The sequence below is a fragment of the Chiloscyllium plagiosum genome, chromosome 13, assembly GCF_004010195.1.
Source record: "Chiloscyllium plagiosum isolate BGI_BamShark_2017 chromosome 13, ASM401019v2, whole genome shotgun sequence".
Taxonomy (NCBI): Eukaryota; Metazoa; Chordata; class Chondrichthyes; order Orectolobiformes; family Hemiscylliidae; genus Chiloscyllium; species Chiloscyllium plagiosum.
Window position 1 is genome coordinate 63,927,275 of NC_057722.1, and position 24,912 is coordinate 63,952,186.

The 24,912-nt window shown below is 43.8% G+C and overlaps 1 protein-coding gene across 3 annotated transcripts in view; it reads right to left on the reverse strand.

Annotated features, from left to right (window-relative positions):
• The window catches only part of LOC122556141 (membrane-spanning 4-domains subfamily A member 4A-like), a 50,795-nt gene that overhangs the window by 5,566 nt on the left and 20,317 nt on the right, over window positions 1–24,912 (reverse strand). For 2 of the 3 annotated variants that reach the window (XM_043702632.1, XM_043702630.1), the window contains 3 exons: window positions 14,970–15,026; window positions 3,883–4,008; window positions 3,671–3,787 (listed from right to left, as the gene is read on the reverse strand). In XM_043702632.1, the coding sequence (XP_043558567.1) occupies window positions 3,671–3,787; window positions 3,883–4,008; window positions 14,970–15,026 (300 nt within the window). The remainder of the gene's footprint in view (window positions 1–3,670; window positions 3,788–3,882; window positions 4,009–14,969; window positions 15,027–24,912) is intronic. The other variant, XM_043702631.1, reaches the window with a different exon arrangement.

A 24,912-nucleotide genomic window follows, 5' to 3' on the forward strand; every position in this document is an offset into this window, starting at 1 on the left:
CCAGTCTCCCCAATGTAGAGGAGTCCGCATCGGGAGCAACGGATACAATATATGATATTAGTGGATGTGCAGGTAAAATTTTGATGGATGTGGAAGGCTCCTTTAGGGCCTTGGATGGAGGTGAGGGAGGAGGTGTGGGCGCAGGTTTTACAGTTCCTGCGTTGGCAGGGGAAAGTGCCAGGATGGGAGGGTGGATTGTAGGGGGGCGTGGACCTGACCAGGTAGTCACGGAGGGAACGGTCTTTGCAGAAGGCGGAAAGGGGTGGGGAGGGAAATATATCCCTTGTGATGGGGTCTTTTTGGAGGTGGCGGAAATGTCGGCAGATGATTTGGTTTATGCTAAGGTTGGTCGGGTGGAAGGTGAGCACCAGGGGCGTTCTGTCCTTTTTACAGTTGGAGGGATGGGGTCTGAGGGCGGAGGTGCGGGATGTGGATGAGATGCGTTGGAGGGCATCTTTAACCACGTGGGAAGGGAAATTGCGGTCTCTAAAGAAGGAGGCCATCTGGTGTGTTCTGTGGTGGAACTGGTCCTCCTGGGAGCAGATACGGCGGAGGTGGAGGAATTGGGAATATGGAATGGCATTTTTGCAAGAGGTAGGGTGGGAAGAGGTGTTATCCAGGTAGCAGTGGGAATCGGTGGGTTTGTAAAAAATGTCAGTGTCAAGTCGGTCGTCATTAATGGAGATGGAGAGGTCCAGGAAGGGGAGGGAGGTGTCAGAGATGGTCCAGGTAAAATTTTAGGTCAGGGTGGAATAGTCATGGTAAATGTGAGGTTACAGGCATAGGATGGAGGTCTGGATCTCGGTGGAATGCTATTCAAAGAGTGTGGACACGATGGGCCAAAATGACCTCTTTCCGCACTCTAGGGATTCAATGATTCTACGGGTGTGAAGGAATAATCTTCAAATGCTTGGATGAGTGCAGCTCCAACTACAGTCATGAAGCATGACAACATGCAGGACAAAGCAGACCACTTGACTGGCACCCATCTTCAACATTAATTCCCTTCACCATTGACACAGAGTTACAGCGGTGTTTTGTTATGATTCCAGGACAAGTCAGAACCCAAAATGAAACCCGGCTTGTAGAACACATTTCTAATCTTCAGTTGTTTAGCATTGTTACCAGTCATCAAAACTATTCACTTTCGGTTGCAGAAACCTTTTAACAACAGAACATTGATTTATTACACAAAAGGCAAAATAAATAATACCATACACACACACATGCTACAGTTAGAAATATCTTAACAAACACTAAAACAAAGTTTCAGCCTGTTTACAACTCTATCCATTACAGAAATCCAATTCCAGATAGATTTTACAGCTATTCAATTATATGTTTTTATTTAAGGGACTCCTTCCACTGACTTGATTCTCCTGCTGGGGGAAACTAGAATTCTGGTTTCTAAGACCATAAGTTGTAGGAGCAGAAGGTATCCATTTAGCCCACTGAGTATACTCCATGATTTAATAGGATCATGGCATTATCTGATAATCCTCAACTCCACTTTCCTGCCTCATCCCCATAACCCTTGATTTGCTTACTGATTACAAACCAAGACTATCTCAGCCTTCAATACATTTAATAACCCAGCATTGATAGGCCTCTGCAGTAAAGAATTCCCAAAGTTCACTACCCTCTGAGAGAAGAATTCCTCCTCATGCTTTAAATGGCTGATCACTTACTCTAAGATTATGCCATTTGGTCCTAGACTCTCCAGAAGGAGAAATAATCTTTCTGTATCTACCCTGTCAAGTCCCCTATGAACGTTAAATTTCATTCTTTTAAACTCCAATAAGTACAGAGTCAAAAAGTGCAGTGCTGGAAAAGCACAGCAGGTCAGGCAACATTTGAGGAGCACGAGAGTTGACGTTTCGGGATAAGCCACTCATTAGGAATGCTGAAGGGCTTATGCCCAAAACATTGACTGTCCTGCTCCTCAGATGCTGCCAGATCATTAATATATGCTGTAAATAATTGTGCCCAGCACTGGTCCCTATGGCATTCCACTGGTTGCAGGTTGCCATCCTGAAAATGCCTTCCTTATCCCAACTCTCTGTCTTCTATCAGTTACACAATCCTCTATATATTCTCCATCCATTCTTCTGAACTAAAAACTTGAATTTTCTGTTCTGAAGTTAAAACTAAATTGAATGGCTTTGAGGTATATTTGCTCTGCTAGTGATATGTTCAACACAAAAGGGATTAATATGAAAGGGATTCTCCCACGCACTTATCACATACATACTTAGAACTGATGTGAGGTCACTGTCCAAATGGCTTTCTGATCTGTTTTAAAAAATTACCTTTGCAGAACCAATCCATGTCCATCTGTCCATTATACATCTTTCATCACATTGTGCCATCTACAAAATGTACTGCAACAACTCTCCAAGACTCCTTTGACATCATCATTGATGACTTCTACCATCTTGGCAGAAGGTCAAAAGTAGGAGATGTATGGGAATGTCAATACCTATATGTTCACCTCCAATTTCATCATATCTTGGAACTAAATAGCCGTTCCTTCACTCATTGGGTCAAAATCCTTAAACTCGCTGCATCTACTCTTAAGACGGCAGCCCATTCAAGAAGGTAGTTCAGCACAAACTTCTCAACGGCAATTAAAGATGGACAATAAATGCTAGCCCAGGCAATGATATGCTTATTCTAGGAACAAATAAAAAAGTTGATAGACCAGATCACTTATTCATAGAACATAGAATATTACAGCGCAGTACAGGCCCTTTGCCCCTCGGTGTTGCGCCGACCTGTGGAACCAATCCAAAGCCCATCTAACCCACACTATTCCATTATCATCCATATGCCTATCCAATGACCATTAAATGACCTTAAAGTTGGCGAGTCGACTACTGTTGCAGGCAGTGCGTTCGACGCTCCTACTACTCTGAGTAAAGAAACTACCTCTGACACCTGTCCTATATCTATCAGCCCTCAATTTAAAGTTACGTCCCCTCATGTTAGCCATCACCCTCCGAGGAATCCCTCCCTAACGGCATTGTGGATAACCCACATCCGCCATTCCTGTGGCAGGCAAGACTTTATGATTTAGGCCTTGCTGTAGTCAACATCATCTTTTTTTCATAACGGTCATGTGGCTTTGCTGGGGTGAGGATGGACAATAACAATTGTGTAAATCTATTTTAATTGTTCCTGCTGCGTAAGAAGTGAGCAGAAATATACTAGCTGCTTAGTTTAAGCCTGGCCTGACTTGTTATTGCATTGACTCCCCTCCAGAGAATTTTTAAAAATTCATTCGTGGGATGTGGACATTACCAATGTTTATTGCCCGTCCCTAGTTGCCCTTCAGAAGGTGGTAGTGAGCTGCATTCTTGAACCGCTGCAGTCCACCCGTAGTGGGTGACTCACAATGCCCTTAGGGAAGGAATTCCAAGATTTTGACCCAGTAACAGTGAAAGAACAGCTATATATTTCCAGGTCAGGATGGTGAGTGCCTTAGAGGGCAACTTGCAGGTGGGTGCTGTTTCATGTATCTGCTACCCTCATCCTTTATGGTTTACCTGCTAGTGCCCAGCAGTTACCATTGACACACTGGTAGCTTTCTACAACACAAAAGAGATGCAGTATAAAATATGGACATATACAGTGAGAATAGAATCTTAGACCAATTAATTACTTAGCTTACCACTGATGTTGTGCCACAACAGTTCAGTGCTTTGCAGTTGAAGCTTGAGACTGCAATAGATATTGCTGCATTAAGCAGTGTCAACAGGAGAAGTATGGCAAAGCATGCAATTGCACCCTGTAGTGTGTTAAAGACAAATAAACTAAGTTAGACAGCAAACTTAAAAATATTGCTGATAAACTTATATTGATGCTGAGACATTTAACATTCACCTCATATTTAGAACAGGAAGCTGAATGAAAGCAACGTGGTTCAACTGCAAGGCTTATGGCATATATTATTGTCGCTGGGACGCAGGAAATAGCACTGATGATGTGAAGTGTTATACAGCCTCTGATCTGGAATTTAAAACAAAATTCAGAAGATATGAGAAAACATTGGAGCGAAAGGCCAGTTAGTTTATCAAGCCTACCCTTAATTCTTCTTATTTGTAAAGTACCCTTTGTGAATCTATATGCACACACTCAAAGTTACATGAAGTACATCAAAATCTTGGAAAGGGTGAAAAAACTTAATACAATGTTACCAGCACTGATTGGCTTTATTCACATGGATAGCCTGGAGAAGCTGAATTAATTTGAATGAAAGTTTTCAAGATGCCGAACTGCTTCGATAAATAAACAATGATAAACTGGGTTGAATTCTACTAAACTTTCCAAACATAATTTCACAGAATTTCAAGAGAAATGGTGAATTATCTCACAAAGTTCTCCACTGTTACCTCACTAAGTACGCACCGCAACCCTAAAGCACTGAACTCGGACTATTATCCCTGATCCCATCTGAAATTAATGGTGACTTAAGGATTTAATAGGTCCAACAGGGCTCTATTGGCCAACCAACAAACCCTACTGAATTTTTATAAGCAGTATCATCATTAATTTGAAGGCCTTAATATAAGCAAAGGGCAGTTGTCTGAAAGCCATTTCACTTGCCTCTTACCATACTGTTCTCCCTCGCTGTGACCCCAACCTTCCTATTCAACTATTTCCAATGTTCCAGCTGTAATCCTCTGCATAAATTGTGAAGTATCACTGACAACAGCCAAAGTTTGTCATTAGTACAGCCAGAAATGGAGAATTGCTGGTCTCCAAGTAGTCAACAGTTTCGTTGGGGGTGGCCTGATATCCATCTTTAGAATCCTTGATCCCAGTGAAGTCAGAAACAGCTGGTTAAGTGCCTGGATCCATTTGAAGCATGTCAAGCCTCTCTCAAGTAAATAACACATCCTATAGCTTCTTCAATCAGCGGTGTCTCCACATTACAGGAGCCAAATTCTACTCACCATTTCTCCCTCAACAGTATATGCCTCAGTCAATCTATTTTACTTTGGCCTATGCTAGTGAAAATAAGACACAAGAAATAGGAGCGAAGGTAGACCTTTTGGCCACTTCAGCTTGCCGGGGGATACTTTTCTGCACAATTTTAATCATAGAATATAGAATAGTAAGTGGTAAAGGAAGCCTTTCAGTCTGCACTAGCTCATTCAAAAACCCATCTCAGGTTTTTCATCCTGACCTGTTTCCCACTTGTCTCCAATATTTTTGCTCTAAGTATTTATCTAATTCCGTTTTGAAGACTATCAATGAATTAGTAACTATGATCTGAAGGGGCAGTGGTGAGGGAGAGAGAGAGCAAGCAGCCTGAGGTGGACAGTGGTGAGAGCAGGAACAGGCAGTCCCGAGATGGTGAGAGCAGGAATAGGCAACCCCAAGGCACAGAGAGCAGGAACAGCAGCTCGGAGGCAATGAGAGCAGGAACAGGCAGACTGAGGCACTGAGAGTAGGAACAGGCAGCCCCGAGGTGGTGAGAGCAGGAACAGGCAGACCCGAGGTGGTGAGAGCGGGAACAGGCAGACCGAGGCACTGAGAGTAGGAACAGGCAGCCCCGAGGCGGTGAGAGCAGGAACAGATAGACCCAAGACAGTGAGAGTGGGAACAGGAAGCCCCGAGGTGGTGAGAGCGGGAACAGGCAGCCCCGAGGCGGTGAGAGTGGGAACAGGCAGCCCCGAGGTGGTGAGAGCAGGAATAGGCAGCCCAGAGGCGGTGAGAGCAGGAACAGGCAGCCCTGAGGCACTGAGAGAGGGAAGATGCAATCTGAGGTGATGAGAGCAGCAACAGGCAGCCCCGAGGCAGTGAGAGCAAGAACAGGCAGCCTAAGGCACTTAGAGCGGGAAGGTGCAATCTGAGGTGGTGAGAGCAGCAACAGGCAGCCTGAAGCACAGAGTGCAGGAACAGTCAGACCGAGGCAGTAAGAGCAGGAACAGTCAGACCGAGGCAGTAAGAGCAGGAACAGGCAGCCTTGAGGTGGTGAGAGCAGAAACAGGCAGCCCTGAGGTGGTGAGTGCAGGAACAGGCAGTCCCAAGGTGGTGAGAGCAGGAACAGGCAGCCCCGAGGCAGTGAGAGCGGGAACAGGCTGACCGAGGCACTGAGAGCAGGAACAGGCAGCCCTGAGCTGGTGAGAGTGGAAACAGGCAGCATGAGGCAGTGAGAGCAGGAACAGGCAGCCCCGAGACGATGAGAGCAGGAACAGGCAGCCCGAGGTGGTGAGAGCAGGAACAGGCAGCCCCGAGGAATTGAGAGCAGGAACAGGCAGCCCCGAGGTGGTGAGAGCAGGAACAGGCAGACCTAGGTACTGACAGTGGGAACATTCAGTCTGAGGCGGTGAGAGCAGGAACAGGCAGATCGAGGCACTGAGAGCAGGAACAGGCAACCCTGAGGTGGGGAGAGCAGTAACAGGCAGCACCGAGGCAGAGAGAATGGGAACAGGCAGCATGAGGCACTGAGTGCAGGAATAGGCAGCCCTGAGCTGGTGAGAGCAGGAACAGGCAGCCCCGAGGTGGTGACAGTGGGAACAGGCTGACTGAGGCTCTGAGAGCAGGAATAGGCAGCCCTGAGCTAGTGAGAGTGGGAACAGGCAGCTCCAAGGTGGTGAGACGAGGAACAGGCAGCCCCGCGGAGTTGACAGCAGGAACAGGCAGCCTGAAGGTGGTGAGAGCAGGAACATGCAACCTCGAGGCGGTGAGAACACGAGCAGGCAGACATGGGGACTGACAGCGGGAACATGCAGTCTTAGGCGGTGAGAGCAGGAACAGGCTGACCGAGGTACTGAGAGTGGGAACTGGCAGCCCCGAGACGCTGAGAGCAGGAACAGGCAGACCGACGCACTGAGAGTTGCAACAGGGAGTCTGAGGCGGTGAGAGCAGGAACAGGCAGACCGAGGCACTGAGAGTGGGAACAGGCAGTACCGAGGTGGTAAGAGCAGGAACAGACAGCCCCAAGGTGGTGAGAGCGGGAACAGGCAGCACCAAGACGCTGAGAGGAGGAACAGGCAGCTCTGAGGCAGTGAGAGCGAGAACAGGCAGCCCAGAGGTGGTGAGAGCGGGAACAGGCAGCCCTGAGGCACTAAGAGAAGGAAAGGGAAGCCCCGAGACAGTGAGAGAAGGAACAGGCAGACTGAGGTACTGAGAGCGGGAACAGGCAGCCCCGTGGCGCTGAGAGCGGGAACAGGCAGAACGACACACTGAGAGTGGGAACATGCAGTCTGAGGCGGTGAGAGCAGGAACAGACAGACCGAAGCACTGAGAGCAGGAACAGGCAGCCCTGAGGCACTGAGAGCAGGAACAGGCAGCTCTGAGGCACCGAGAGCAGGAACAAGCAGCCCCGAGGTGGTGAGAGTAGGAACAGTCAGATCGAGGCACTAAGAGCAGGAACATGCAGTCTGAGGTGGTGAGAGCAGCAACAGGCAACCAGAGACAGTGAGAGTGGGAACAGGCAGCCCTGAGACGCTGAGAGCAGGAACAGGCAGTCCTGAGACGCTGAGAGAAGGAACAGGAAGCTCCGAGACAGTGAGAGCAGGAACAGGGAGACCGAGGTACTGACAGCGGGAACAGGCAGCCCCGAGGCGCTGAGAGCAGGAACAGGCAGAACGACGCACTGAGAGTGGGAACATGCAGTCTGAGGTGGTGAGAGCAGGAACAGGCAGCCCTGAGACAGTGAGAGCAGCATCAGGCGGCCCTGAGACGGTGAGAGCAGGAACAGGTGGCCCCAAGATGGTGAGAGCAGGAACAGGCAGAATGACGCACTGAGAGTGGGAACATTTAGTCTGAGGCACTGAGAGCAGGAACAGGCAGACTGAGGCACTGAGAGTAGGAACATTTAGTCTGAGGCACTGAGAGCAGGAACAGGCAGACTGAGGCACTGAGAGTAGGAACAGGCAGCCCCAAGACAGTGAGAGTGGGAACAGGCAGCCCCGAGACAGTGAGAGTGGGAACAGGCAGCCCTGAGGCACTGAGAGCAGGAACAGGCGGCCCTGAGACGGTGAGAGTGGGAACAGGCAGCCCCGAGATGGTGAGAGCAGGAACAGGCAGAACGATGCGCTAAGAGTGGGAACATGCATTCTGAGGCAGTGAGAGCAGGAACAGGCAGACCGAGGCGGTGAGAGCGGGAACAGGCAGCCCCGAGGAGCTGAGAGAAGGAACAGGTGGCCCTGAGGCAGTGAGAGCAGGAACAGGCAGACTGAGGCACTGAGAGTAGGAACATTTAGTCTGAGGCACTAAGAGCAGGAATAGGCAGACTGAGGCACTGAGAGTAGGAACAGGCAGCCCCAAGACAGTGAGAGTGGGAACAGGCAGTCCCGAGACAGTGAGAGTGGGAAAAGGCAGCCCTGAGGCACTGAGAGCAGGAACAGGCGGCGCTGAGACGGTGAGAGTGGGAACAGGCAGCCCCGAGATGGTGAGAGCAGGAACAGGCAGACCGAGGCGGTGAGAGCGGGAACAGGCAGCCCCGAGGAGCTGAGAGCAGGAACAGGTGGCCATAAGACGGTGAGAGCGGGAACAGGCAGCCCCAAGGTGCTGAGAACAGGAACAGGCAGCCCTGAGGCAGTGAGAACAGGAACAGGCAGCCCCAAGGTACTGAGAGCAGGAACAGGCAGCCCTGAGGCGGTGAGAGCAGGAACCAGATCGAGGCACTGAGAGCGGGAACATGCAGTCTGAGGTGGTGAGAGCAGCAACAGGCAGCCCAAGACAGTGAGAGTGGGAACAGGCAGCCCCGAGGCGCTGAGAGCAGGAACAGGCAGTCTCGAGACAGTGAGAGTAGGAACCGGCAGCCCCGAGGTGGTGAGAGTGGGAACAGGCAGCTCCGAGGCACTGAGAGCGGGAACATGCAGTCTGAGCGAGTGAGACCGGGAACAGGCTGCCCTGAGACGGTGAGAGCAGGAACAGGCAGGTCGAGGCACTGAGAGCAAGAACAGGCCAAGGGCAAGGTTGAGCCCTTGTGAGGTGTGCAAGCCCAGCATACCCAGGTGGTTACGGACTATGACATTGAACTATTTTTTATTTGTTTTCCTATGTTTTAGTAAGAAGGAAGGCTTGTAATGTTCAACTTCTTAACTTGCTTTCTTTATTTTTCTACTTTATACCAAGATTCTGTGCCAAGGTACATTTGTATGGTGCCATAAGTGACAGCTTGTAAACTTTTCACTGTACTCATGCGAGAGAGTACATGTGACAATAAAAGTTAATTTTATATGGCAATGTCTTCCAAATCCTAATCCTAGAATTAGAACCTCTGAAGTGCAAATAGATGCCATTCAACAACATCAAATCTGCACAGACCCTTCAAGACCCACCATTTCCTTATAACTCCACATGCACCATGGGTAATCCACATAACTTGCATATCTCTGGATACAACAGGATAATTTCACATGACCGAATCTGCAAATTTTTGGAATGTGGGAGTAAACTGGAGCACCCGGTGGAATCCCACATGGACACAGGGAGGACGGGGAAACTCGGCCGTCACCCAAGGGTAGAATCGAAATCAGATCCCTGGCACTATGAGACAACAGTGCTAATCACTGAGCCACTGTGCATTGTATATACTCATTTCATAATAAAAAAGAAATTCCTCATGCTGGCTCTGATTCTCTTCTCAGGTAAATTTAATATATACATCCAGGTTAGAAATCAATCACCCAATGGGAAGTTTTTTTTTTATTTACTTTGAAAATTAACCTCTATTTCATAACAAACCCATAATTGCACTTTTAATGTACATCATAAAGTACACAAGTGCATCATAAAAAGTGCTACCAGTGGCAATTTAATGTGCAAATATTTGTGCACATTTAGATTTAGAATCATTAGCTTGAGAAAAGACAACAGAGATCATTTAAAATTATTCATCCAGTCAGTATTATCTTCCCTAATATGATGCATAATTGTATTTTAATTAATATTAGTCATGTGAAATTATATTTCTACAATATGAATTAAAAGCAGGAGTAAGCCATCAGAGCTTGAGTCTGCTGTCATTCATGACAATTCTGACTACTGCACATCACTTAACTTTTATCTCACTGCTTATTAAGAATCTATCAATTTCTGCCTTTAAAATATTAGAAAAACATTCTACTTCCATTATCTTTGAACAAAGGGAATTCAAAAGACTCACAGTTCTCTATGTGATTAGATTAGTTTACTTACAGTGTGGAAACAGGCCCTTCGGCCTAACAAGTCCACACCGACCCTCCAAAGAGCAACCCACCCAGACCCATTCCCCTACATTTACCCCTTCACCTAACACTACGGGCAATTTAGCATGGCCAATTCACCTAACCTGCACATCTTTGGACTGTGGGAGGAAACCGGAGCACCCGGAGGAAACTTGCGCAGACACGGGCAGAATGTGCAAACTCCACACAGTTGTCCACGGTGGAAATTGAACCCAGATCTCTGGCACCGTGAGGCAGCAGTGCTAACCACTGGGCCACCGTGCTGCCCACTGCTGTGAGAAAGAAATTCTCCATATTTTTGTCAGGGATGGATGACCTCTTACTTTTAACCAATAAGCCATACTCCTAGATTCTTCCATAAGAGGAAACATCTTTTCCAGAGCCCTCAGGATCTTATATGTTTCAATCAAGTGTCCTACAATAACATCAGAGGTCACAATATGTGAGGTCACTTTCCCACATGAAGCACCTTTCTGGGAATACTGTCTAGGAGTCATCAGCATTGAAAATGCAACAACCATTAGGAATTTTTGGTGTCAGAAAAGTTTGAATTGTGCCATCAGCAATGTTTATGATAACATATCGTTGTAGTTAGAAAGGGGAAAATGCTATTGCTGGTTTTAAATAAGCAGCAGAAAAAATATTACATAACGTAAAAATATTATAAAAAGTGGAAAAGTAAAATATGATTAAGTGTCTGAAACATAATTCTTATCCAGATTATATGAAACAACTTTTCTTTTAAGTCTTTGTTGACCTCGTCAAGTTTTGCGGATTATGAAATGAATTGACAATCCTCATTCGCTAAATACTCAAGATGGCAGGCTAAAGGACATTGAGAGTTAGAGGAATTTAAGAAAAGAAAAATAACTAAGATAAAGATTTGTTCCTATAACCTCAGGCTATAAGAAGGCCAGGAGTTGTGAGGTCCTGACAGAACATAAACAGAATATCAGTGGACAGGATGTTGCTAAGCAAAATTGAAAATGCTGCAAAGAGTTAGCAAGTTTAGCAGTATCTGTAGAGAGAAACAGAGTTAGTGTTTAGAAAAGATGTAGACTTGAAACATTGATTTCAGATGCTGCCACAACTTTTGGCATTCACCAGCATTTTTTATCTTCACTTCAAATTTTCCGCACCGGTGTTATTTTGTATTTTTGTATGCTCAGCAGTTCAGCCTGACAGCACAGTTGATAGCACCTTCCATTACTTTACTTACAATCGAGAGTATACTGATGAGATGGCCAGGAATTTGTCCTACTTTCTGTGTACAGTGCAGACCTGAATATATCTTCATTGCTGGGTAGATGTCTGCTGTAACTGTACTGAAAATGTTTGGCTTGAGGTGAGGGGCATTCGAGAGTGCAAGTCTTCAAGACTATTGGCAGACTGTTGTCAGGACTCAAAGCCTTTACGTATGCAGTGCCTCCACTCATTTCTTGATATCATGTGGTGTGAATCAAATGAGCTGAATCCCAGGACCTGTCACGCTGGGGACCTCTGGAGATTGTCAATATGGAGCTTCGACTCAGCACTTCTGGATGAAGATTACAAATGCTTCAGCTTCATCTTTTGCAGAGAATGGTGATGTTTGTGCAGCATCTGCCTTCAATGAGCTGCTTAATTGTTCACTACCAGTCAATAATGGATATCGCAGGCTGCAGAGTTTAGAGCTTAGGATCTGATTCGCACTCTTCATTGAACCAGATTTGATCCCTTGGCTTGGTAACAATGATAGAATGGTCAATATGACAGGCCATGAGATTGCAGATTGTGTTGGGAGTACAATTCAGTTGTTGTTGATGGCTCACAGTGCCTCATTGGTATTCAGCCTCAAGTTGCTAGATTTGTTGGCAGTTGATCTGTGTCACATAACACAATGAAAGGTATTTTCAATTCGATAGCAGCACTTTGTCTCCACAAAACCTGTGTTGTGGTCACTCTTGCCAACACTGTCAGGATCAGACACATCTGCAGCAGATACATTGGTGATGAGGTCATCAAATATGTTCACGCCTCAGTTCCTTCACAACAGCCACCAGCCCAATCTAGCAACTAAGTCCTTAAGGGCTCAGTTCAGTCAGTAGTGGTGCTGCTAAACCACTGGGCATTCAAGTAATCCCCCATCGCAGATACCACCCCATTGTCACTCGCAGTGCTTACACTTAGTGTGTTCAACACAGAGAACCACTGATACATCAACTATGGTTAGATGTCCCAGGAGAAAAGCAAGAGGGGAGGAACACAGATCCTCAGAACAATGTTTGGATTAGTAGACAGTAAATAACACAGCTTGACTAGATGTCATGACACTTATTGGGATCCACAATTAAGAATGTGAACTCACAGTGCAACTCTCTACTGACTAGCAGATCTCAGTTGGGTCTGTGTTGCCAGAACATACGGGTGGCATTATCTAGGATGTTATGTGTAATGTATGATTCCATGAATATGATTATGTCAGGTTGCTGCTTGACTAGTCTGTGAGACAGCTCTTCCAACTTTGGCACTAGCCCCCAGCTGTTAGCAAGAAGGACTTTGTAGCATTGACAGGACTGTGATTGTCATTGTTTTTTCTGTTGCCTTAGCAGGTATTCAATGGAATTTCCTTCCTTATTTGAGACGTTTTAATGATTAATAGAACTGAATGATGTGCTAGGCCATTTCAGAGGGTAGTTAAAAATCAACTACATTACTTGGGTCTGAATTTTGGCCAGACCAGGTTTCCTTCCTCAGAGGACATTAGTGAACCACTGGAGGGATATGGACCAAGGACAGGTAGAAGGGATTAGTTTAATTTGGCATCATGTTTGGCACAACATCATGGGCCAAAGGACCCATTCCTCTGCTGTCTAGTTCTATGTTCAATCAACCAGATGAGCTTTTACAACAATCAATATGGCCATCATTAGACTTTTAATTCCAGATTTTCATTGAATTCCATCAGCTATGGTGGACTATGAACGCAGGTCACCAGAAAACTATCTGGATTACTAGTCCAGAAACAATAGCACTACACCCTCTCTTTCTCCAGCTGCAACTACGGAGAGGCAATTCTCAATACTTCCACTGGTCACAAATATGCATATGTTCCAGAATGGATAGGTACACTGTAATCCAGAATGTAAATTTAATCTGATCCTTTAACAATGTCGAGATAAACCATACCAGAATAACTTTGCGTTTTATCAATGAGTGTAAAACAGGCTTTGTGGATTAATTGCCACAAAGAAAAACACACTTCTCATTTCCATTCAGCTGTGACAATCTGTAACTCTATCTGCACTGTGTCCAGTTGCACTGAGAATCATCACAATGATAGTTCCTGATTGGATATTCAATCTTAGGGCCTGCAGGCCTTTACTCCCATGATTGTTAATTCAGATCTTAACTTAGTACATTGATAGCTTTAAAGCAGAATTATTCCTGTACTATATTATTATAAGATAGTGTTACATTTACACACTAAATGATTTAACTGAATACAGAACAACCTTGATTATCCAAACATCGATTATCCGAATTTCGGATTAACCGAACAGACCTCAAGGTCCCGATGCTTGGGTAAACATTCCATTATCTGAACATTCCATTATCCAAACAAAATACTCCCCGCCTGTGTGATTCTGATAATCGAAGTTGCCCTGTATACAGGTTGTTCTGCCTTAACCTACATTTTGGCAATGCGATTGATGTATTGGGAACACTGTCTCTAATGCACAAACTTTTAAAATGTGCATTGGCTGTAACGTGATTACAGTACCAACACTTTAAGTGTTGTTTCTAAAGTGTGATTTTTCTATAACATGGGGTTGCACAAGAACGTAACCATTGCATTATAGAACAACTGACTCTATCTTGCAATAGTTTCCTTCAAGGAAAATGGTTACATGCAAAATAGCACATATTATAATCAAGGAGAGTGATATCCAAGAGAGCAAAATAACAATGTGCATAAAGTATAGTACAGTTAGATTAGAATAAGATAGCAGTACAGAGGAAAAGCAAAAATAAACAATGGAATTGCTGATTTAACAAAACGACAAGCCAAAGTTAGTTATATATTAGTAGTGTCAGGATGACCGATCATTGTGGATAAAAGAATTGAATGAGTAAATATTTTAGGGGAAAAAAGTATCATTATGCAATGAATTGCTTGATTAAGAGTATTCATAGTCTGGAGCCAGTCTACGAGAATGAGTTTTTGGCTTCTCGTGAATCTCTTTGGCTTGAATGTATTGTCATAGAACTTACCCAGTAATTTAAAATTTTATGTCCACCCATGACAGCACGTAGGTTTAATGCCTTTATTCAGTGAGGATTAATTTACATAACAACTCATTTTATCCACATTTGTCTGATATTTTGGTCAATTTTAGAGATTAACGTCTGATTAAGGAGTCCTTCTTGCGATGCTGTCATAAACTTTAACACATTGCTCATATTTACTTGCAGACAGGATGTATTAGTGATCTTTGGTGATAGAATGCACTATATTGTGAGTGATTCATCTTAGCACCATTCACCTCAAGAAAAGACCTTCATGTTCAACAACATAAACAATCTTACTGAACTTTGTCATCATTTAGATTAGTTTTCTTGTTTTTAGGTCTTTTTATAGCAACATTTAAATCTGGTCCCGCAAAGTAATGATCAGTGCCCATTTTGTGCTAACTAAACCAAAGCAGTGATTTAGTGTGGCAAAAACCTATGACAAAATCTTGCTCGTTTGTGATCTTGAATGATATTAATGTAACTAATCATAATTGAACAAGTACTTACCATAGGTACAGTTGGTATTCTCTCAACAGCTACAGCAAGTGACCCTGCAGTAACAAACTTCAAAAACAAATTTTACATCAGAAAGCAAATATAGAAAAATTGAATAACAATTCAAGTGTGGGATTTTGCTCTTTGAAAGTCTTTGCCACCTTGATGTACAAACATGTTAAACAATGGCTTCATACACTCTCTATCTCACTGATTCCTTACTAAGGCAGTCATTCTTCTATTTCAAACTGATCAAAGAATAAATGAGGAACTTAAGTGTATTAATAGCATAGTTAGCATCATAGCTGAGACTGCCACTTGTTCATTGTTTTTCTGTCTTCACATGCAAATTGTAAAAGTCTTGGAAGGATCAACTTCAAGGAACATGGTTAGAACATAAAACATTATAGTGCAGTACAAGCCCTTCAGCCCTCAATGTTGCACTGGTCTGTGGAACCAATCTGAAGCCCAGGTAACCTACACTATTCCATTATCATCCATATGTTTACCTAATGACCATTTAAATGCCCTTAAAGTTGGCGAGTCTACTACTGTTGCAGGCAGAGAGTTCCATGCCCTTACTACTCTCTGAGTAAAGAACCCATCTCTGACATCTGGCCTCTATCTATCGCCTCTCAATTTAAAGCTACATCCCTTCATGCTAGCCATCACCATCCGAGGAAAAAGGCTCTCACTGTACACTCTGCCTAACCCTCTGATCATCTGGTATGTCCTATTAAGTCACTTCTCAAACTTCTCCTCTCTAATGAAAACAGCCTCAAGTCCCTCAGCCTTTTCTCATAAGACCTTCCCTGCATACTAGGCAATACTGGTAAATCTCCTCAGCACCCTTTCCAATGCTTCCACATCTTTCCTATAATGCGGTGACCAGAACTGTAAGCAATACTCCAAGTGCGGCCACACCAGAGTTTTGTACAGCTGCAACATAACCTCATGGCTCGGAAACTCAATCCCTCTACCAATAAAAGCTAACACACCGTATGCCTTCTTAACAATCCTATCAACCTAGGTGGCAACTTTCAGGGATCTATGCATATGGATACCAAGATCTCTCTGCTCATCAACACTACCAAGAATTTTACTATTAGCCCAATTCTCTGTATTCCTAGTACTCCTAACAAAGTGAATCGCCTCACACTTTTCAGCATTAAATTCAAGAGTCGTGAAGTGATGTTGCAACTGTACAGGACTTTGGTTAGGCCACATTTGGAGTACTGTGTGCAGTTCTGGTCGCCTCACTTTAGGAAAGATGTGGAAGCTTTGGAGAGGGTGCAGAGAAGATTTACCAGGATGTTGTCTGGAATGGAGAATAGGTCATAGGAGGATAGGTTGAGAGTGCTAGGCCTTTTCTCATTGGAACGGCGAAGGATGAGGGGTGACTTGGTGGGGGCATGGAATGCGCTGCCTGTGGTAGTGGTAGAGTCAGAATCTTTGGTGACCTTTAAGCGGCAATTGGATAGGTACATGGATGGGTGCTTAAGCTAGGACAAATGTTTGGCACAACATCGTGGGCCGAAGGGCCTGTTCTGTGCTGTATTGTTCTATGTTCTATCTATGTTCTATGTTCTAAACTCCATTTGCCACCTCTCAGCCCAGCTCTGCAGCTTATCTATGTCCCTCTGTCACCTGCAACATCCTTCTGCACTGTCCACAACTCCACCGACCTTAGTGTCATCCGCAAATTTACTAAAGTGCAAAATGACACACTATATTGAAATCAAGGAGAATGACATAACAGAAAATGAAATAACGATGCGTATAAAGTGTAGAACAGATAATTAGAATGGAATCAACACCACTTTGAAAGTGGAAGTTCAGTTGGCAGTTAAGAATGTAAGTGCAATGATAGCATTCATTTCAAGAGTGCTAGAATACAAGAGCAAAAATGTACTGCTGAGTATAAGGCTCTGAACTGGAAGCATGTGGGATATTGTGAGCATTTTTGGGCCCATATCTAAGGAAGGGTGTGCTGGCATTGGAGGGGTCCCAGAGGAAATTTACAAGAATAATCTTGGGACTGAAGAGCTTGACATTTGAGGAGCGATTGAGGAGTCTCAGTCTGTACTTGACAGAGTTTAGAAGGATGAGGGTGAGAAAGCTTGTAAACTTACATGTGACACATCTGCTATAAGATATGCAAGAAAGTGCTTAACCATGGCGGGAGGGCTCATTTGTTCAGAAGAATTAAGGATATCTGTTCTTAGTCTCAATGGATTGGTGTAAATAGGGTGATAACATTTGTTCACTTGTGGAATGTGTAGCAGTACTTCCTTTCGACCCTGAGGGCTGGAAGCTGGAAATATTTTACAGTTGGACGTTGGATAACTGAAACACTTAACAAAATTCATACTCTGTAAGAAAATAACTTGTAATTTAATAAACAGAGTGGAATATGCATGTAGTAGAACAATCCTGATACATTTTCATGTATACCACAATGAACAGGTTTGAATTTATGAAGCTCAGCTCCCTAATCTTGACTGTTCTGGAATGTGAATGTCTCATTACCTTTCAAAGGCTGAAACTGAGATAGTATGAAAGAAGTAAGATGTTCATACGTGAGAGAGGGAGAGACAGGACAGATGCAAGTGGAAAGGCTAACTCTTTGTGGTCTGATTTGAGTGTACACTTGCTTGTCATGGATTGAATGTCTGTGTGTTGTCCCCTGGAGCTCAGGATCCAGGATGTTATGAATTTAATTTGCATTTTGAGAATCTAAGATGATCTTTAAAAAGGCCATGTTGTAGAACAATGGTACTGGGCATGTTAGCTGAATGAGGTTACCTCATGACCTTTCCCATATAGTTCAGGCTATTCTCTTGTTATGATGTACTGTTAAAAGGGAAGCTTATCTAGCTAAAGGCAATTGGCCATTTGGCCTGGCTTGATCAGGGTTTCCCATCTTGATGTGCATGTAGGTTAATTAGTCAAAGTGTGCTCAGACCGGTCAATTAGTTTCTCTTCCTCTACAAACTTTTGCCATTTTATTGCTGCTTATCTGATTAAGAACATGTGGTGTTTTTGTAATCTCAGTACCAATTTCTGCATAAAGACAGCTTGTTTGCACCAATAAGGGGAGTAGCCTGAGAGAGCTCTTAGGGGTAAGAGCTGGCGCCACTACTCTGCTAATGATTTTAAAACCTTAGCTCAAGCCTGGCTTGTAGGTATCTATGTCATATTGTAACATTGACGCCATTGGTAAATACAGGTAATAAGTTAAACTAAACTGTCTGTAAGAGGTTTATTTTCCAGACTACCACAGAGTACGATCTCCGTGATGAACCAAGAGAGGCTACAGATCGAGTTCCATTTGGGATTTCCTGAGCCGTCTCAAACTTTAACAAGGAGAGATCTGATTGAAATTTGCAGAATACCGAGATGCCCAGATAGAGTGAACATGGAAAAGATGCTTCCACTAGTAGGAGAGAATAGGGCCCAAGGGTACTGCTTCAGAGTGAAGAGATTACCATTCAGAACCAAAAATTAGGGGAATTTCTTCTACGAGAGGGTGGTTAATCTGTGGATCTCATTGTTGCACAGGGCTGTGGAGGCCAAGTCATTGAATGTACTTAAGACAGATTTAGATAGGTCCTTGATTGGTAAGGGGATCAAGGGTTATGGGAGAAGGCAGGAGTATCAGGTTGAGAAACACATCAGTCACAATTGAATGGTAAAGCATTGATTGGCTGAATGGCCTAATTCTGTTCCTATTGCTACTGATCTTATGATACAATTATGACACATGCAACTCCCTGAACAGAAAATTGTCTAAATATGTCCTGTTCACAGAAAGCACAACAAATCTAATCCTGCCAACTGCTGTCCCAAAATTCTACTCATAATCATAAACAAGGTCATAGAAAGTGCTATTGAAAGTGCTTTCAAGCAGGGTTTACTTAGCGGCTCCACAAATCCCTTGATTCCGAGACCCCAAACCATATCTATTCCAACATTAATTGTACTCAATGATGGAGCATCTGTTACCTTCTGGGGTAGAAAATTCCCAAGATTCACAGCCCTTACCCTCAGACCTAAATGATCAGCCCTTCCGTTTTTAATTCCTTGACCGACAAACACTTTCTCGGCATTTCCCCTATTATACCCCTTCGGAAGCCTTTTTGTTCCAATCAGATCACATAGCATTCTTCGAAACTCTGGAGAACATACATCCAATTTAGTCGACTTCCCATCATAGACAACATTCCTTTCCTGGAGAATAATAGTGAACTTTCACTGCAGGACACCACATTTGTCTTCCTATCCTTTCCTCAACAAGCTCTTCCCAAGATTTTTTGGAGGAATACTTTTTGATTTTTACTTTTTTTTCTTCTTTAGTTCTTATTAACTTTTATTACGTGGTGTAGCCACGTTTGATTCATAGATGTTTACAGCACAGAATGAGGCCACTCACCCAAGGTGTCTGCACTACACCATGAAGATCTGACTACATTGGTCCCACTTCCCAGCCTTTGCCCTGGAGACTATGGCAAAATGAGTGAATATCTAAATAATACTGAAATATTTCAAGGTTTTCTGATTTAATGACCCTTTCAAGCAGTTAGTTCCAGACTCACACCACTCTCTTGAGTAAAAGGAATTTCTCAACTCTCCTCCTCACCTTCTATGTCTTATATTAAATCTGCGTCCCCTGGTTATCTGCCCCACTACTCACAAGAAGGGTGTCTTCATATTGCCTTATTTATGCCCTTCATAATCTTACACACATGTATCAGGTCTCTTCTTATTTCCTCCAAGAAAAACAACTCCAGCAGATCCAATTTCTCCTCATAGCTCAGACCCCAGCACACACGTAGCACCATGGTAAATCTCTGCACTCTCTCTGGTGCAAATAAATCCTTCCTGTAATGTGATAACCAGAACTGCAATAGTACTCCAGTTACGACGCAACCAACATTTTATACAGTTCCAGCCTTGTTATTGTATTCTATGCATCAGCTAATAAAGGCTAGTGTCCCATTTGCCTCTTCACTATCTTACATAGCTGCCCTGCTACCTTGAATAAGATGTAGATATGCACATCGATATCCCTCTGATATTTAGTATTACCAGGGTCCTATCATTCACAGTGCAATCCCTTGCCTTTTTAGGTCCCCTGCAAATGCATTACCCCAACAGTGTTCCAGATTAGATTCTATTCAACTGGTGTGCCCAGCTGCCCAATCTGTTGATATCTTCCTCAATTTTTACCAATCTTCAAATGTTTATGTTACACACATACTATTTGAACATACCTCTCCAAAACTTAAATTCAAATCATTGATGTATACCACAAATAGCACAGGGCCCAGCTCTGAGTCCAACAGATACCCATGGGAGACAGATTTCTAGTCACAGAAACATTCCTTGGCCATCTCCCTCTATTTCCTGCCTGAACCAGCCAATTTTAGATCAAATTTACTATTTTGCCTCCGATCTCATGGCTCTTACGTTCTTGGCCAGTCTACCATAAGGGGCCTTATTGAAAGCCTTGCTAACTTCTATGTAATCCATATCAACTCACCAACATTTCTGGGCACCTTCCCAAAAGAAAAAAAATTAATGGCATCAGACAGTCCAGAGAGGGTTCATTTTGCTGATCCTGGGTCTGCAGGACTGTCTTATGAGAAGAGTTTGAGTGTTTTGGGCTTCTACTCGTTGGAGTTTAGATGAATGAGAGGTGACCCTATTGAAACATAAAAGGTTGTTATGGGTCTTGAAAAGATAGATATGGTGAGGTTGCTTCTCCTTTTGGGAGGGCCTAGGAACAGAGGATATCTGTTTTTCAGCAACAGCAGCAGCACCAAGGGTGGGAGCTTGGACCAGGGGCCTTTCGGGAGCGGTGAGTCACTGATTTGAGTCTTTACATCTGACATCGGAGAGCAGAGGTTTCAGGGAAAGGAGAGACTTTTTTACTTCCCTCCAGCTATATAAGTGAGTGTTTTCTAAACCTGAGACCCTATCTCTATAGGGCCTCCCACTCATCCACCTCCTCTAACCTTAAACACCAGGGACACATCAGGTCAGTTCCTCTTCTTTTTTACATTCTGATAAGGGGACTAGCAGGGATGGCAGTGCAGGGAGAGGAATGTTCCTCCTGCATGATGTTTGAGGTGAAGGAGGTCATTAGTGTCCCATCCAAGTACATCTGCAGGAAGTGCACCCAACTCTTGCTCTTCCAAGACCATGTTAGGGAACTGGAGTGGGAGCTGCACAATCGTTAGGTCATTCGGGAGGCAGAGGCTGTGATGGATAAGAGTTACAGGGAAGCAGTTACTCCGAGGCATGAAGAAAGCTGGGTAACTGTTCAAAGGGGAAAATACAGTCAGTGCAGCGATCCCTTGTGCTGGTTCCCCTGAAAAACAAGTATTTTTTTTGGATACTGTTGGTGGGGCTGATTTACCAGGGACATGTAGTGGGGTGCAGGTCTCTGGCAAAGTGTCTGCCCCTACTGCACAGAGGAAAGGAGGACAGTGTTAGTCATTGGGGATTCAATAGTTAGAGGGTCAGATAGAAGGTTTGTTGGGAACAAATGAGACTCACGGTGTGTTGCCTCCCTGGTGCCAGGATCCATGATGTCTCGATCATGTCTTTAGGGTCCTGAAGGGAGAGGGTGACCAGCCCCAAGTCGTGGTCCATGTAGGTATCAACGACACAGGTACAAAAAGAAGCATGGGGTGGAAGGCAGGATTTCAGGGAGCTCGGGTAGAAGCTGAGAGCTAGAACAAACAGAGTTGTTACCTCTAGCTTGTTACCCGTGCCACGTGATAGTGAGGCAAGGAATAGGGAGAGATATCAGCTGAACATGTGGCTGCAGGGATGGTGCAGGAGGGAGGGTTTCAGGTACATGGATAATTGGGGCTCATTCTGGGGAAGGTGGGACCTCTACAAACAGGACAGTCTTCACCTGAACCAGAGGGGTACCAATATCCTGGGTGGGAAATTTGCTGGTGCTGTTCGGGTGGGTTTAAACTTGCTCAGTAGGGAGATGGGAACCTGAGGTGTTGTTCCAGTGCACAGGAGTATGAGAGTAGGAAGGGCATGGACAGGATTTCATGGTCACAGGAATGTGCTGGCAGACGGCAAACTGGTTTGAAGTCTGTCTACTTCAATGCCAGAAGTATCCAAAATAAGGTAGGTGATCTTGCAGCAAGGATAGGTACCTGGGACTTCGATGTAAGGAAATTCCAGAGAGGTAAAAAGCAGCAGACTGTCAGGACATGCTAGTGGAGGAAATTGATTTCCTACAGACTTCACAAATTTCAAGGGATGGTTACTAAGGGCTAGTTAATATTATAATCTCTCCATAGTGTAAGTAACTCACTTACAATAGTTTTGAGTGGAGACATGATGGCAGAGTTGACATTGTTCTGAGTAGCTGACAGCATTAACACTTATTCAGGGGTAATCTTTGATGCAGAAACAGGTCTAAATACTGCTTGCAGCATGGGGCCAATAAGAATTAAAAGGTGTAAAGAAACAGGAATGGGTTGGCAGCCTAGGAAGGGATGTTTAGTTGATCTTATAAGAGTAAAATGTACTACAGAAATGCAGTTTTATGAATGAATAAATGGAAAAATAGTATAGTAAACATAGAAAACTTATGAGTGAGTTAGTAAAGAGAATCGTAATAGAGTATCTCACATATATATAAAAATCCTTTTTGAGTTTTCTTTTATCTGACCCACCAATGCTTTCTCATGCACTCTTTTAGCTTTCCTAATGTCCTTTTTAAGTTCCCCGCTGCACTTGTTATATTCCTTTAGGGACTGTGCTCAACCAAGCTTTGGGTTCTCTGATCATGTTCCCACCTTCTGTCTTTAAATCAGTCTTTACAGTGGAAGATACTAAAGAAATGCGGGAGGAATTAAATACCATCACCATCTCCAAAGAAATAGTATGAGACAACTAATGGGTTGAAGTCTGCTGGCCCTGATGTCTTCCATCCTGGGATCCTAAAAGATGTAGCTACAGAGATAATGGATGCATTGGGCGTAACCTTTCAATTTTCAGTGGATAATGGAGAAGTACTAGAGGATTGGAAGCTTAATAATGTTGACCACCTGTTCAAAAATGGAAGGAGGCAAAAAGTGGAAATTATAGTCTGATTAGTGTAACACCTACTGTTGGAGAAGTATTGAAATCAATTAGTAAGGAAGCAATAGCTCCCATCACAGAATTTTCCAGTGCAATTTGGAGGTTTCATAGAATCCATATAGTGTAGAAGCAAGCCATTCACTCCATCACCTTTGGACAGTGGGGGGAAACCAGAGCACCCAACAGAAACCCATGCAGACTCAGGGAGAATGTGCAAATTCCATACAGATAGCCGCCAGAGGTTAGAATTGAATCCAGGTCCCTGGAGCTATGAGGCAGCAATGCTAACTACTGAGCCACCTTCCCACTCCATTTCAGGGTCATTTTACCTGCTGGCCCAGTGTACTTTAAGAGCAGCTTCTCTGTATCACTTTTAATTTAAGTATATTCTTCCTTAAATATGGAAACAGAAATGGAATACATTATTCCAGACTTAGGCTCACCTAAGTCTTTGTTCAATTGGAGAAAGACTTATTTATTCCTGTTTTTCAAACCCCTTGAAATAATGCCCAACATTGCTATTTTCTTAGTTCACTGCTCGCTGTTCCTGCATGCTAACTTTCAGTTTACTTGTGCTAGTTAATCCAAGCCTCTTTGAACATCAAATTACACAATTTTCTAAAAATACATTCTGTTTTCCATTTTCTGACCAAACTGAATAACTTTGTATTCCATCTGCCGTCTTGGTGCTCACTCATGTAGTGGTCTTACTTTCTTTGCAACCTCTTTATGTCCACCTTACAGTTTACTGTTCCATCTGGCTTTATATTAGATGTACGCAATACACTGTCTCTTCATCTAATATAGATATAATATAGCGGCATTAAATTTATATCTCATCATCCTCGAGGTTATCATTGACTAGGAATTCAACTGGACCAGCTATATCCATGCTGTGTCGACAAGAACAGGAGTGGCTGGGAATTCTGTGCCAAGAAACTCAAGTTATCACTCCTAAAGCCTGTCCATAGTCTACAAGTCAAGAATACAATATTATAGTTTCCATCTGAGTGCATCTCCAAAGCCACTCAAGGTTGCACACCATCCAAAACAAAGCAGCTTGCTTGAAATGACACCTCATCTGCCATTCTAATAAAAATAAACTCCCTCCACCAAAGGCAGACAGCTGCAGCAGAATACATAATCCACAAGATGCCCTGCAGTTACTTCCAAAGCTCTTGCGCCAACAACCTTCTATCCTCCATCATCTAAGAGGACAAGACCAGCAGAACTTGGAACTGCATCACCTGCAAGTTCCTCACCAAGTTACTCCATTCTGATTTGAAGCAATGCATTATGACTATGGGCCAAAACCCTAGGAGTTCCTTCCTAACAATGTTTTTAGAAACATAGAAAAATAAGAACAGGAATAGTCCATTTGGCCCATTGGGTGTGCTCTGTCGTTCAGTACAATCATAACTGATCCCAACTCTATGCTGTTTCAGCTTTAGCCCCATAACCTTTGATCCCTTCAGCTCCATGAACTATGTCTATCCACCTCTTTAAAATGTTTGATGTTTTGGTCTCAAATGATTTCACGGGTTCTTCACTCTCTGGATGAAGAATTTAGTTTCATCAAAGTCCCAAATGGTTGATGCACTTGCACCAAATAGTTCAAGAAAGCAGCTCACCACTATCTTCTTAATGATATTAGGGGATGGGCAATCAATGCTGGTTTTGCCAGCAGCATTCATATTCCATTAAAGAACTCAAAGAAAAATGAATTCAGGTAAATTGTCTCTTTAGCAAAATTGTTCATGTTCAGGCCTGTACCTGGTGGATCTTGATCCTCATTTTAATACATGATACATGTTTTTCCACAAAGGAGTTCAATTCACAT